Source organism: Chenopodium album, chromosome 4 (assembly GCF_948465745.1).
Source record: "Chenopodium album chromosome 4, dcCheAlbu1.1, whole genome shotgun sequence".
NCBI lineage: Eukaryota > Viridiplantae > Streptophyta > Magnoliopsida > Caryophyllales > Amaranthaceae > Chenopodium > Chenopodium album.
Genome location: NC_137837.1, coordinates 6,237,865 through 6,251,346, shown reverse-complemented (window position 1 = coordinate 6,251,346; position 13,482 = coordinate 6,237,865). Strand labels below are relative to the sequence as shown.

Sequence of the window (13,482 nt, the reverse complement as noted above, 5' to 3'; positions counted from 1 at the left end):
TCTGCAAAGAATCCTAAATTACATAGAAATTAAACACTTAACAGACTTACAGACCATGAGTTCTAGCAATAACAACCTACGGAGTACTTATTCTTTCTACACGTAAAATCTAATCCTAAATGGATTAACAAGACCGTGCAGAACTCCTACCAAATTAATTCAAGAAATTAAGAACAGAAAACATCAGTTACCACCATACTCCTTTACATCAACGTATCCCTACATCCAATATAACTAGCTAGAGATAGTAACTTATAAATAGCTTGAAATATTGTTTAATTTGTAACTTGGCCAAAGATACTCAAATCCACATCAGTACAATTTCTAGTTCATTCACCTGTATGTTCTTCATTGGGGGGAGATATCTAATGCTCCTCTTTCTTGGTCATCCCTTTTATTTTCTCGATTAACTGGTCAAGATTTGAATATGAAGACCCCCCCTCACTTATGCTCTTCTTTGCTAAATGTGAGAGTTTAGACACTGACATTCCCAGCTCGTCCTTCTCTCTCTCCATAAGATCTTTGATCATGTTCTCCACTATTTTTCTATCACATGTATCCTTCATATCGAGGCCAATTTTCCAGACTTCAGTGATGAATCTGCTGTCCACCAGATGATCAGCAAAGTAAGGCCAACAAAGCATTGGCACCCCAGCCACTATGCTTTCCAACACCGATCCCCTTCCACTATGGGTGAAGAACCCACCAACAGCACGGTGAGCCAATACTTCGTCCTGTGGTGCCCAGCTCACTATGTATCCTCTCTCCTTGGTTCCTTGCACAAGGTCATCGTGAGCTGGACTATCTGAACCACTTCCTGTAATGATATCGGACTTTACGACCCATAGGAAGTGCTTGTTACTCTGCACTAGTCCTGCCCAAAATTCCATCAGCTGGTCCTTTGTGAAGGTAGTAATGGTACCAAAACTTGCATAGACAACGGATTTGTCAGGCTTTTGGTCCAACCATGATATGCAACTTCGATCAACTTCCCACAAGTCGCTAGAGGAGGTGTTGGACAGTGTTGTATCTTTTGGGTTGAGCCTGTATTTTAAGTGAGCATGTAGTGGACCTATGGTGTAAACATCTCTACAGTGCTCACGAATGAGAGAGAGTATTGGACCCTCCAGATCCTCAAATGTGTTGAGAATAAAGGTGTGAGCTTGCTTGATTTTTTTTATCTCGCCGTTGAAATAGTCTTGAAGCGTGCGTAAAACAGATATGTCTTTGTCTCGGAAGCAGCAGGGAAGGTCACGGTACCGGAGGAAGCTATCCATTCCAGGTGCATTCTTTATTAACTCATCCATATCTTCATCTATTATATATTGTTCATCGTAGTTCATTGCAAGAGAACTAAAACCATTAGAATACCAAAAATGTTATAGTGAGGTTTATATTTTCTGAAATTGTGTTAAAAGTATGCCAGATATCTATAATATCACTTGCCATAGAATATATTTTTATTGTTGTAGTTTCATTTTGCTGCATTAGTTTAGTATCAATCTCATATCATATAGTGCTTGGTTGGACATAATATCACTTCTAGTGTTGTTGTGATTCCTAAAATTTACATTTTTGGGGAGTTGATTATTGAGGAAACTGTTATTACTTTGTTCAAGTCACATATTAACAGATTTTATTTAATATATTTCTTTGTAATGTGTTTGAAATTAATTTTAGTGACTACTTATTTGTTCTTTCTAGGTTGTTTACACAAAAACTACTTTTTAAAATCCTAGCTGTGAAATCTCACATTTACAAAATTTGGATTTTGAAAGCTGGTTTCAGACAAGATATCCTAAATTAAATGATATCCACCAATATAGTAATAAAAATGGCAAAAAGAATATAATGCAAATTATAAGATAATGAAAAAAGTTATGGAACAAGAATGAATGAAATGATATGTTAAATGAAAGATAGTATTGAATGATAATGAATAATTTTAAAAAAAAAAATGGTGGTAGCTAGAATAGAACTTGAGTTTCTCTGGAAGTATGCAAACTATCCCTTATATATCTCCTTGATAAACAAATCAAAATTATATCATTTTGAATGAAATGTACAATATTTTATAATCCGATTTTAATCAACTGTATGTTAAATGTATATAAATTTAGTTTGCTACTATATATTTAAGACTCTAAACTACTTTAAAAATGTACATGTAGAGGTTATTTATACCTTTGAAGGGTAATTCCGCTGCTTCAATTAGCTTTGGTAAACATTGAAGAGTCCAAATGAAGCTTGCACCAGGAATCATAAATGTAATCACCGGTAACTTAACCTCATTAGCTACATCATTAGCATAGCTCATCCATCCATCTAATATTAAACATGAAACTTCATCTTTTCCTACAAAAATGTCCTTCAAAAGGGGCTTAACACTTGATGCTAATGCCGCGTGCATTTCTCTAAACCAGGTTTTATCACCAGAACGTGGGTGGTCATCGGGAAGCCCATCAGGTACCGTCTTAAAGGTAAACCCGGGATAGCGCCCAAAACGAGCTTCGATGTCAGTGTGCTTGGTAAGTCGTTTTTGGTTGTAGGTTGTGTTTAGGAAGGTTACCTTAAGATTTGCTAGGCATAAAATTTCTGCCAAGTTTAGCATTGGGGTTATATGGCCTTGTAATGGAATTGGAAAGATTAACACATGAGGTGTAGGATATGATTTGTGCTCCATTTTTACTAACAATATTTTTAGTCTTGGAATTTAGATTTATAATTGTAATAAACTTGTAATATATAGTTGGATAAACTTGTAATATATAGTTGGATAGAATAGTATTGTATCCTCGAGAGAAACGCGGCATCTCAAATTTTAAAAACTGAATCATGCAATTTTGTTGTTAGTTTAGTCTATTTAGGATGGTACATTATTGAATCTCAGTGAATGAATTATTAGAAGGCTGACATGGAAAACATTGTAATTTTTATTCAAATAAATTAAAAGTTGTGAAATTATGTTTACTTTTTTTTTTTTGGTGAAAAATTATGATTACAAGTTTACTTTACGATTAAAAAACAAAAGGGGTAGTTGATCTCGTAGGCTCGTGGCACCTCGTGCTTTTAATAGTCTAAACAGTGTTACGTTCGTAACAATTCTTAGTTTATTATTGTGACAAACGCCTTTCGCCCGTGCAACCTCGAATTATATAAAGTAAAATTAGGTATGTTCATTTATATTATTAAATTATGAAGAATATGAAACAATCATCCTTCATTAAATTAATTAAAGTAGTAATAAAATTATTTAAACAAATAAAAAGACTAAAAAAGGGGTGACACGGGGTGCTAAATTCCTACTCACGGTTTGAATTTTCATATATTACCTTCTGTTTGGGCCTAGTCCATTGTCCTAAGCCCAGTGACCTGGAATTACGAAAATACCCCTACATGATCCAGCCCATCATTAGTCAGAGCAAAGTACGGATTTACCCCTAATCTGTCCAATTAAGTACAACTTCTGCCACCTGAAAGTACATCTATAAATAGCTCTCCAATAATTGATGATGGTAACTTTTTCCTAATTCTCTAATCCTCTCTCTCTACTTTCTCTCTCTAAAGTACTCTTTCTCTCTCTAAAGTACTCTTTCTCTCTCTCTACTTTCTCTCACTAGAAAGTACATTCGCTGACTTAAGCATCGGGGAGAGGCTTTCCCGGGTCACACCCCCGGGGCAGTTAACCTTCTTTCACTTTTGCAGGCCTAGCTCTCGGACAACAAGGCATTCAGACATTCATTGGACATAGACTTAGGACATCTTGATTACCCTTACTACCCTAAGACTCCCAGGAGCATTCTGTTTTCAGAAACAGGTGGCGCCGTCTGTGGGGATAACTAACAAAAAGTCATGGTGAACACTAGGCGTCCCCGCGGCACTCATCAAGATGCTACTAGGCAAGCTCCGGTTCTCTCGGCTAGGAATGCTCACATAGTCGAGGAAATCATACCCAAGGCTCGTAGTGAACCCGAGAGAGAAGTGAACAGCCCAGGTGGTCACTCGCCGAGACTTGGACCAGCTGGCAGCCCAGATCAACAAAAACCTAGAGGAAAGCCTCAAGGCACTTGTCAACCAAGGGGTGGGGCAAGGCAGGCAGGGGAGCGCTCCACAGCCTAATCCTCCGCCTCACGTGTCCCATCTCCATCAAGCCTCCTCTCGGCCTCAGCATCAGACATCTCGTCTCTCTCAGCCCAATCAGTCCCCTGACCCCCAGCGGGAGACAAGGCAGCCAAGCAGGCCAAGAGATGCTAGAGAGATCATCAATGACCGAAGGCTAAAGGATGGCACTCTAGATGCCCGAGAGATAATCAACTCTAGGAGGGAGAACTCCAAGGAAGATAACAACCCCCCCAGAAAGGTCGAACTAGAGAGATAATCTTTTGCCTTTTTTGGGGTAACTTTAAACATTATTTGTATTGTGTTCCTTTTATGCATATTGAGTTAACTTTTATTCATTTCAGGGGTAACTTTTGATCACTTTAGAGTTTAAACTATCTTTATAATGGATGTACAATAATTATTGTACACCCGATTTTTTTTAAAAGTTTGTGTTTCACTTTTAAAGACCTCATAATTTTAAATCACTGTTAACCAACTTATACTCAAGAGTAGTAGTGAAAAATAGCTTAAGTGGTTAGAAAATCCTTTCCGATTTCAGGAGATCCTGGGATCGATTCTCACTATCGTCCTTGTGGCTTTCTAAAAAAAAATAATAATAATAATAATATAGTGTTATATATATGAGATATCTAAAAATATATGTTTTCTGATATCTCATATCTCTAACATAAAGTTTGGGTCATGGTTTGCATAATTTATGATGACATGGACTATATTTTTTTGAAATTCGTAAACTTTAATTTCATCAAAGGCTACAAATAACTTTCATCAAGTTACATTATGCTTTATGATTTTATTTGGTTAAACGGATTCCTCAAAAACTGAGTGTTAAGTTAGAGTTGAATGGACTTAAACCAAACAATTTGATCAAATGAACGAATTAGTAAACCAAAATATAACGATTTACAGCTAGTAACCTCTCTACCTTCATTAGAAGAATGAAATATAATTAGTGTTCCTCTTTCTTGATCATCCCTTTTATTTCCTCGATTAGATGGTTAAGATTTGAATAAGATGATCCGCCTTCACTGATGCTCTTCTTTGCTAAGTTCGACGTTTTACTCATTGACCCTTGTAGCTCGTCCTTCTTCCTTTCCATAAGATCATTGATCATGTTCTTTACTATAGTTCGATCACATGAATCCTTCATATCTAGGCCAATCCTCGAGATTTCACTTACAAATCTGCTGTTCACTTGTTGATCACCAAAGTAAGGCCAACAAAGCATTGGCACACCAGCTACAATGCTCTCTAGTGTCGAGTTCCATCCACTATGTGTCATGAATCCACCAATGGCTCGATGAGCCAAAACTTCTTCCTGTGGTGCCCAACCTACCATGTATCCTCTTTCCTTGATCCCCTCCAAGAGGTCATCTTGAATTGGACTATTTATGTCGCATTTTGTTATGAGATTGGGACTTACAACCCAAAGAAAGTACTTGTTACTCTGGACTAGCCCAGCCCGAAGTTCTATCAGCTGATCCTTTGTGAGCATAGTTGAGCTACCAAAACTTACATAGACAACAGATTTGTCCGGCTTTTGGTCTAACCACGATATGCAACTTCGATCAATTTCCCACAGGTTACTAGAGGAGTTCTTGGACAATGTTGTTTCTTTTGGACTGAGTCTGTAATTTAGGTGAGCATGAAGTGGTCCTATGGTGTAGACCCTTGAGCAATGCGAACGGATGAGAGAAAGAAAAGGGCCTTCCAATTCCTCAAATGTGTTAATTACGACGGACTGTGCTTCCTCAATTGCTTGTACCTCACCAGTGGACATGTCTTGGATATATTGACAAGAAGATGTGTCTAGGTTTCGGCAGTAGCTAGGAAGGTCACGATAGCGAAAGAAGCTGTCAATCCCAGGTGCATTCTTTACTAGCTGATCCATTTTATCATCTGATAAAATGAAATAAAAGATTATCAGAAAGTTACATGATAAAATCATAATGCCACCAAAATAATCAAAAAATTAAGGATAATGCTTTTTAGATGTTCTTAGAGATGTTCCTAGAACATATTTTAATTATCCAGGTTTATTTGGCTGCAACATTTGCCTATGTAGGCATAAAAATGGATGATTACTGCAACATCCTTCAGTTTTTACACTTCCTGTGTATGATTTCTGCAGATTGCTAAGTAGTGTATCTCAAACTCACACTCATGAATACAGATGTTATATTATAGTAGTCTATTACTCGCTCGATCCCATCCTGCCTGTGATCAGCTCTGTCATTGAGCCTCTATTACTTGATGACCCTGAAAAATTATGCTTAGAGATGCATCCAGTGTGTGCCACTGAAGGGTATTTTCCCTGCTTTAATAGCTGTTTCTGCTGATCCAACCTAAATCTTTCTCAAAAGTTACCAAATCCTTCAACCAGCAGCCCCTGTGTTTGATCTCTCCAAGCTTAGGGTGTTCATTGGGCAATCTGTCTGGCATTGTCCTGAACCCGAGTCCTCGGTACAGGCAAAATGGGCTTTGAGATATGTGTATCGTAATAGAGGTTGGTGTATGTGGGTTGTGTTTAATAGTGTTATCTTATAGTCTGCAAGACAAAGAAGTTCAGCTTAGTGTAGTGTAGCATTGGGTTTACATGGCCTATTAAAAGGCGGTGAAATTACGACTACATGAGGTGAAGGTGAAGAACTATTGAGGATGTTACATAATAGCCTAGCCTAATATTGAGACTAATGAGGGTTCATCTGAGGAACTAGAATCTTTAGACTATTGCAAAAATACTAATATTATGCTGAAAATTCTGTAACAATTCACAATTTCACATGTAACTACAATACTTTCTTATTAGATCTAAACAATCTTTAATTTGTTCGTTAACTGAAATTTTAAGTGTTCCATTTTTATATGGCCTTTGCTTTTTCCAATGACAAAATTTATTTATTAGATATATACTTAACATTTATGCACGCACATAGATGTGGGGTTATGCAAATTATGGATGGGCATAAATCCGATCCAAAATTTAGGATATCCGATTTGCTTTTTATGTTCCAGATAGGATATACAGAAAATTCCGGATAGCCATTTAATATTTTCAGATATCCAAAATATTCAGTTTTTTAAAAATAGCATATTCAAGTTTTTGTCAATCTGAATGGCAAAAGGTAGTGATTACCTTTGAAGGGTATTTCCCCTGCTTCAATGAGCTCTGAAGTACATTTAATAGACCAAGTGAAGCATGCACTTCCAAACCTAACTGCAATAACTGGTACCTTTGCTTCCTTTGCTAAATCTCTAGCAAAGCTCATCCACCCATCCAATAAAAAACAAGTAACCTTATCTATTCCTGTTGCATTAACCAATATTTCCCTCAGTTGGGGTTTAGCACTTGATGGCAATGTTTGTAGCATTTCTCGCAACCAATCACCACCCAATCGTGGATGGTCATCAGGATGGCCATCGGATTGTTGGAAGTTCTTGAAGTAAAACCAAGAAAGTTACGGTGTTTATTCTTTTGACTGTTGGAATTTAATGGCTATTGGAATCCCTTAATTTTAGCTTCCTCTTATTGCTAATTTAATGGGCATTATTGCTGATTAATGTTGTTACTTAAAGACTAGATGTTACCCTTTTAATGTTGATTAAAGCTAGCTCTTATTGGGGATTAATGGGTGGATGTTACACCACTTGATTGATGACCATTTCCCCTTAATTGCTGGTTGTTTTTACTCCCTCCATTGCCTTATAAATCAACATTATTCACCTCCGAAAGATATGACAACAAAACCATCCATCTTTAACTTCTTACCTTCTCTTAAAATATATCCCTTCGGTTTTTGGGCAAGTATTCTGAATTCCAGTCGGGTTTGTGAGTGCACACAAACTCCGGCGCCGTGCTTATCCTGGAGGGCGACCGCTTGATGTCTACTGCACCGGGGTAGTGCGGAATCGTCTTTTAGGTCAGTGGTTTACCACGACGCGGCAATTGTCAATTGGTCTACACAACATTGAGATAAGTACTTTCGTTTAATTTGCTTAACTACTAACAATCTAAAAGACGATTGATATGATTTATAAATATTTGAATTTTTGATATGTCAAATTTAGACAATGTTGTGATTTGATTGCATTCTGACCAATTTATTTTATTGAGTATACTGTTGTTGTTGCTATCATGATTTATCAAGCAATCTTTATTACGGATTATAATAGTATTGCTTATATAGGTTGTCTTCATGCTATATCTATGATTATTAATTTGCAGTGGTTGGTTGGCTGAATTTAAGAATTTAATTTTTTACTAAAGTTTTGAGATTAGTGGATGTTGGGATGTTAATAAGTACGAAGCATACAGTTTTATTTAATTTGGAGCAATTTTTATGTTGTTGTGTAAAACTGATGATGAATTTCATGGTATTCTTTGCCGCAAATCATTGCCTTAATAATTTATTTACATAGATATTTGGTATTACGATGAAGGGAAAGCTTTTGTCACTAATAATCTTCAACAATGCTTTTGTTTTTATCTGCAATTGCTTGGTTTGGGGATTATTTATTTATCCCATATATTCCTTATATAGAAACTTTATAAGTTCATGTTGTATATATAGCACTAATTTTATTTTACTAATGGCTAATGGCATATATGTTGTGATTGATTGGGGCTTAATTTTTCCATATTCTTGTAGAACATTATCTAAACTATAGCCTTGGTTGTTGTGATTTAATAAATATTATAGTGGAGTTTTGGAGAATTAGCTTGAATCATGGGATCGGAGCACTATAATTACCTTTTAATTGATTTTATTTCTTAAATGGTTGAGTGATTGCTTTATGTTATGTACTTATGTATAAGATTGTACTTGGTACTTTGCAATAATTTGAATAGAATTGTTTGGTACATATTACTAATATTGTAATATGGGTTACTTTATTTTAATTGATCAATGATATTATGTTGTTGAATATATGATGCAATATAACTAGTTGCAATCTTAGATAATAACATGACGGAGTGTTATAATGTTTCCTAAATCTCATTGTTTTGTGGAGTTTTGTTGATATTCTCTAATGCCTATGCTGTATTTTTGAGATTTTAGGACTTGTTCGTTATTCGCGGATTTCCGGGAGCAGTCCCAAAGATGACCCCCGATCAAAGGTCATCCTTGGTCGGTTTGGGCTGAAATTTTGGGAGTATGTTTGGGACACATGAGGCTTATTATTCAACGGTTGGATTCTCACTAGCTGCTCAGATTAGTAAGTTATGTTGACATCTTGAGGCCCTTATTTACAATGAGGACGGTTGGGCATCTCATAGAGGTCTTACACATGTTACTTGATTTAATTCAAGGGAGGTTCACTCTAAACCAAGTCTCATGTTATTATGTTTACAATTTGTTTTAATTCCTAGTAATCATCTTAACAAATATATGCTTTTGTGGTTGTTGACAAAGTATGTTGAATGTTGAATTTGTCAAGTAAATATTTGTTGAATGATTAATAGAAATTAAAGTTATAATGTCGATATTTTATGAGTATGACATTTAAATGCATATAATCAGTTACCTTTAATTTGTTGATTCTACATTTTGTGGATTAACTTGTTATTCAGTAGGATGTTTTGAGCAATATTGTTTAACATGTTTTTGAGTTACATGTATATATGTACTCCAAGTACTACTTTTATCATGACTCATGTATGTGCTGAGCATGGAATTGAGATGTATTATGTCAATTTCTTGAATCCTTGATATGCAATACTCGTATTGAGAAGCTTTGTTCATAACTCAATTGATTTCATTACTTTATTTTCGGTATTTCATTAGCATGTGTAGAATTTATAATTCTTAAACTTGTTGAGTTTTGTGAAGGGAAATTATGTGATAATTTTCTGTAAGGATATTATATGACTTTCTCATTGGAGAATTCTTGAGTAAAGTATTTTGGGAATTAGACTACTATTTTTCCAATATTTTATGGTGGTTTATTGTTACTGCCTATAACTCTTTATTGTGTTAAAATTCTTTATGGATAAAGCATGAGTAATTTGTAAACGCCCTGAATTTCATATGTTGGCATGAGAATTAATATTTTGAAGTGTTGTTGAATTATTATCTTTGATTAATTCAATGTTTCAAAGGTCTATCTCTACTCCTTTGTCCACCTTGTATGTTATTACACCCAAGTCCTATAACATAGTTATGAGTTTTTTTTTCTCAATTATGTATTTGATTATGCTTTATTTTTGAGATTTGGACCTTATGCTTTCATGTGGGGGTTCAAGTTTTTATAAACTTATGTGATTTCTATATAAGGAATTTATGTTATTAATATAAAGACCCCATATGAATTTTAGAGGGAGTTTTATGTCCAGATATTTCATTAATTGAGAACGTGGGTTTTAGGCACATTGCTAAGGGCTTTGAATCGGACTTTGTCGTCCAATGTGGGGGAAGTAATAAAGTATTAGTGTTGGACTCAAAGTCTTGGCTCTGTTTTTGCTTGATAATTGCATTTCGTTCATGACTTTGTAGGCGAGTCTTGGAGTAATTTTATCTTGAGTCTTTCTTAATTATTGATTCTTTATTGAATAAAGTCTCTGCCTCTCTGGGCATATTTGTACTATGCATGAAAGGCATTAATGTTAGAATTTTCTATTGTTTAATGCGAAGCCTGAAAGTGATTAATTGTGCTAAGGATAATTCTTGATCGAGTTTGCCTGTTTTAGTATCTTTATGTCTTTAGAGTTCCAATTTTAAACTAGTGAAATGTCATGAGTGATTGTTTCCGTGGAAGAAGTCGTTGACTATGAGTTAGGTTATGTCTAACTATGTGTAGAATTCTACAATCTTTTTCTTGGGATTGTAATACTTGATATTTCTTCTATGGATTTTGTTACTATTTTCACTGAGTTTTGTTGGAAGTCTTTACGACTAAACTTGTGACTTGGATGAGTCATTGCTACAACATAAATTTATTATTTTGAATATATTTATCCTATGGGAGCAATTTGTGTCCATTTGAAAGTGTGATGTTTCTTGGGAACTATGCTCAATCTAACTGATAATTATGTAAGTAGATTAAGCAGGTATACTAGTATACTCTTGACTCAAGCAATGATCATTAGATAGTTTTGAGAAGGTTGCATAGGTACTTGAAAAGTACAAAAGATTAGAGTTTGCACTATTGCAAGTTTCCATGAGTTTATGGAGTTCGACGATGAGTTCAAACTCAAGCGGTTATGTTTGCACCATTAAGTGGTGGAGCTATGTTTTGGAAATTGTTCTAAGCAACCTTGTTTTTTTATGTTTGTTTGGAATAATCTAAATTTATTGCTTTTGAATTGACAGGTTATGAGGCAAGATGGTCAAGAGTATATGGCTCTTATGAGCAAATGTTCTTGCAAATATCCCATTGTAGGGGAAGTCGTTGTGATTTGCAAGTTGTGGTTACTTTTGATTAAACCATGCCTATAATGGTTGGTGTCAGAGATGATTTGTCGAATGAGGTGATATCACTAGACTGCATAAAAGTCTAAAAGGAATGCTACGGATCCGTTAACTAATAAAGGCATGTGTATAAAACTAGTTTTGGTAACATCGGAAGGGATGGGACTAAAATCCCAAAGTATGAATTATGAGTAATCAACTCCTACTCATCATGAGTTCAAAGGGGAACATTATGAAATAATTCGGAAGCACAAAATTTTATTTTTGTCCATCCCTAGATGTTTGATTTGTGCTTGCTACAAATGGAAAGAGGATGAGCAAATGGCTCTTAATGAACCCATATCCATATTTTTGGTGGTGTGTTGTAGCTCACACTTGATGGGATTCACCTACTTAGGTGTGGAAGTGTGGCCGCTTCCTATGAGTATTGGGTGGGCTAATACTCTAGAGCACCTATGAGCATCCAGGCTGGACGTATGGCCAGTATAATGCGTCACCTTTATTCGCGGAATTTCAGAATATTATACATGTTCAATTGTGTGGCTCAAAGTGACGGATCCCTAACTCCCTATTAAGTTCAAGACGAAGGTCACTTGGTAGGTGAGGGATCATAGGTTGATGTCCACTATGTGTTAATTCAAGTCGCGAGACATTGACATTTATGCAATTGTTTTGTTTTGCCCAAAACCAATTTTCTCTCTTTCTTTCTTTTCACTTCTTCGAACCTGTGGGGGATTGTTGGAAGTTCTTGAAGTAAAACCAAGAAAGTTACGGTGTTTATTCTTTTGACTGTTGGAATTTAATGGCTATTGGAATCCCTTAATTTTAGCTTCCTCTTATTGCTAATTTAATGGGCATTATTGCTGATTAATGTTGTTACTTAAAGACTAGCTGTTACCCTTTTAATGTTGATTAAAGCTAGCTCTTATTGGGGATTAATGGGTGGATGTTACACCACTTGATTGATGACCATTTTCCCTTAATTGCTGGTTGTTTTTACTCCCTCCATTGCCTTATAAATCAACATTATTCACCTCCGAAAGATATGACAACAAAACCATCCATCTTTAACTTCTTACCTTCTCTTAAAATATATCCCTTCGGTTTTTGGGCAAGTATTCTGAATTCCAGTCGGGTTTGTGAGTGCACACAAACTCCGGCGCCGTGCTTATCCTGGAGGGCGACCGCTTGATGTCTACTGCACCGGGGTAGTGCGGAATCGTCTTTTAGGTCAGTGGTTTACCACGACGCGGCAATTGTCAATTGGTCTACACAACATTGAGATAAGTACTTTCGTTTAATTTGCTTAACTACTAACACGGATATTGTCTTGAACCTGAACCCGGGATAGCGAGCAAAACGAGCTTCGATGTCAGTGTGCTTGGTAAGGCATTGCTGGTTATGGATTGTATTTAGGAAGGTTATCTTTACATTTGCTAGACATAATAGTTCAGCTAAATTTAGCATAGGGGTTACATGACCTTGTGCAGGAAATGGAAAGATTAGTACATGTGGTGCAAGTGAATGTTGGTCCATATTTTGTTATCAAATTTCTGATTCTGTTATTCTGATGATAATATGAAATGGCTATGTTTTCTGGTTGATGAAATGATGTACTGCCCTCGAGGGAAACGTGGCCACATTACTCTTAACTTAAAGTTATCTCTAATTTAATCTAAAAAGAGTGATTCTCGTGTGAGCCACGTGTGTATATGCAAAAAAACAACAATAATATGTATAATGTTGATGCTGCCGCTGCCGCTGCTGCCTGGCAGCTAATGTTGGCAGTGGCAGCGGCAGCATCAACATGATGTGCTAGGCAGCGGCAGTGGCATCGACGTGTTGTCATCCCCTTTGTTAGAAGCGTGTATTAGTTTCGAACATCCTTTGCTTCTCGCCTTCTCTACAAGACTACAACCAACTGTGGTAGCTCCGCAGCTGCTATCTCTTA

The 13,482-nt window shown here is 36.1% G+C and overlaps 2 protein-coding genes across 2 annotated transcripts; both read right to left on the bottom strand.

Moving 5' to 3' along the window:
* LOC145626475 (7-deoxyloganetic acid glucosyltransferase-like) lies at positions 1–2,898 on the bottom strand. Its single transcript, XM_081678908.1, has 2 exons — positions 2,185–2,898; positions 1–1,315 (listed from the first exon to the last, which is right to left on the bottom strand). The coding sequence occupies exons 1-2, from the start codon at positions 2,681–2,683 to the stop codon at positions 366–368; spliced, it is 1,449 nt and encodes a 482-aa protein (XP_081535034.1). The 5' UTR covers positions 2,684–2,898; the 3' UTR covers positions 1–365.
* A 2,057-nt stretch (positions 2,899–4,955) lies between these two features.
* LOC145628736 (7-deoxyloganetic acid glucosyltransferase-like) lies at positions 4,956–13,173 on the bottom strand. The gene is made up of 3 exons (XM_081681121.1): positions 12,856–13,173; positions 7,259–7,548; positions 4,956–6,021 (listed from the first exon to the last, which is right to left on the bottom strand). The coding sequence occupies exons 1-3, from the start codon at positions 13,065–13,067 to the stop codon at positions 5,072–5,074; spliced, it is 1,452 nt and encodes a 483-aa protein (XP_081537247.1). The 5' UTR covers positions 13,068–13,173; the 3' UTR covers positions 4,956–5,071.
* Positions 13,174–13,482: the final 309 nt, after the last annotated feature.

What these genes read in the sequence shown, in the direction of transcription:
- LOC145626475 (XM_081678908.1), bottom strand. Translation starts at nt 2,683, where the DNA reads ATGGAGCACAAATCATATCCTACACCTCATGTGTTAATCTTTCCAATT. An exon ending in AGCGGAATTACCCTTCAAAG is followed by an intron (nt 1,316 to 2,184) that starts GTATAAATAACC and finishes AATATATAATAG; the next exon opens with ATGAAGATATGGATGAGTTA.
- LOC145628736 (XM_081681121.1), bottom strand. Translation starts at nt 13,067, where the DNA reads ATGGACCAACATTCACTTGCACCACATGTACTAATCTTTCCATTTCCT. An exon ending in GGGTTCAGGTTCAAGACAAT is followed by an intron (nt 7,549 to 12,855) that starts ATCCGTGTTAGT and finishes GAACTTCCAACA; the next exon opens with ATCCGATGGCCATCCTGATG. An exon ending in AGGGGAAATACCCTTCAAAG is followed by an intron (nt 6,022 to 7,258) that starts GTAATCACTACC and finishes TCATTTTATCAG; the next exon opens with ATGATAAAATGGATCAGCTA.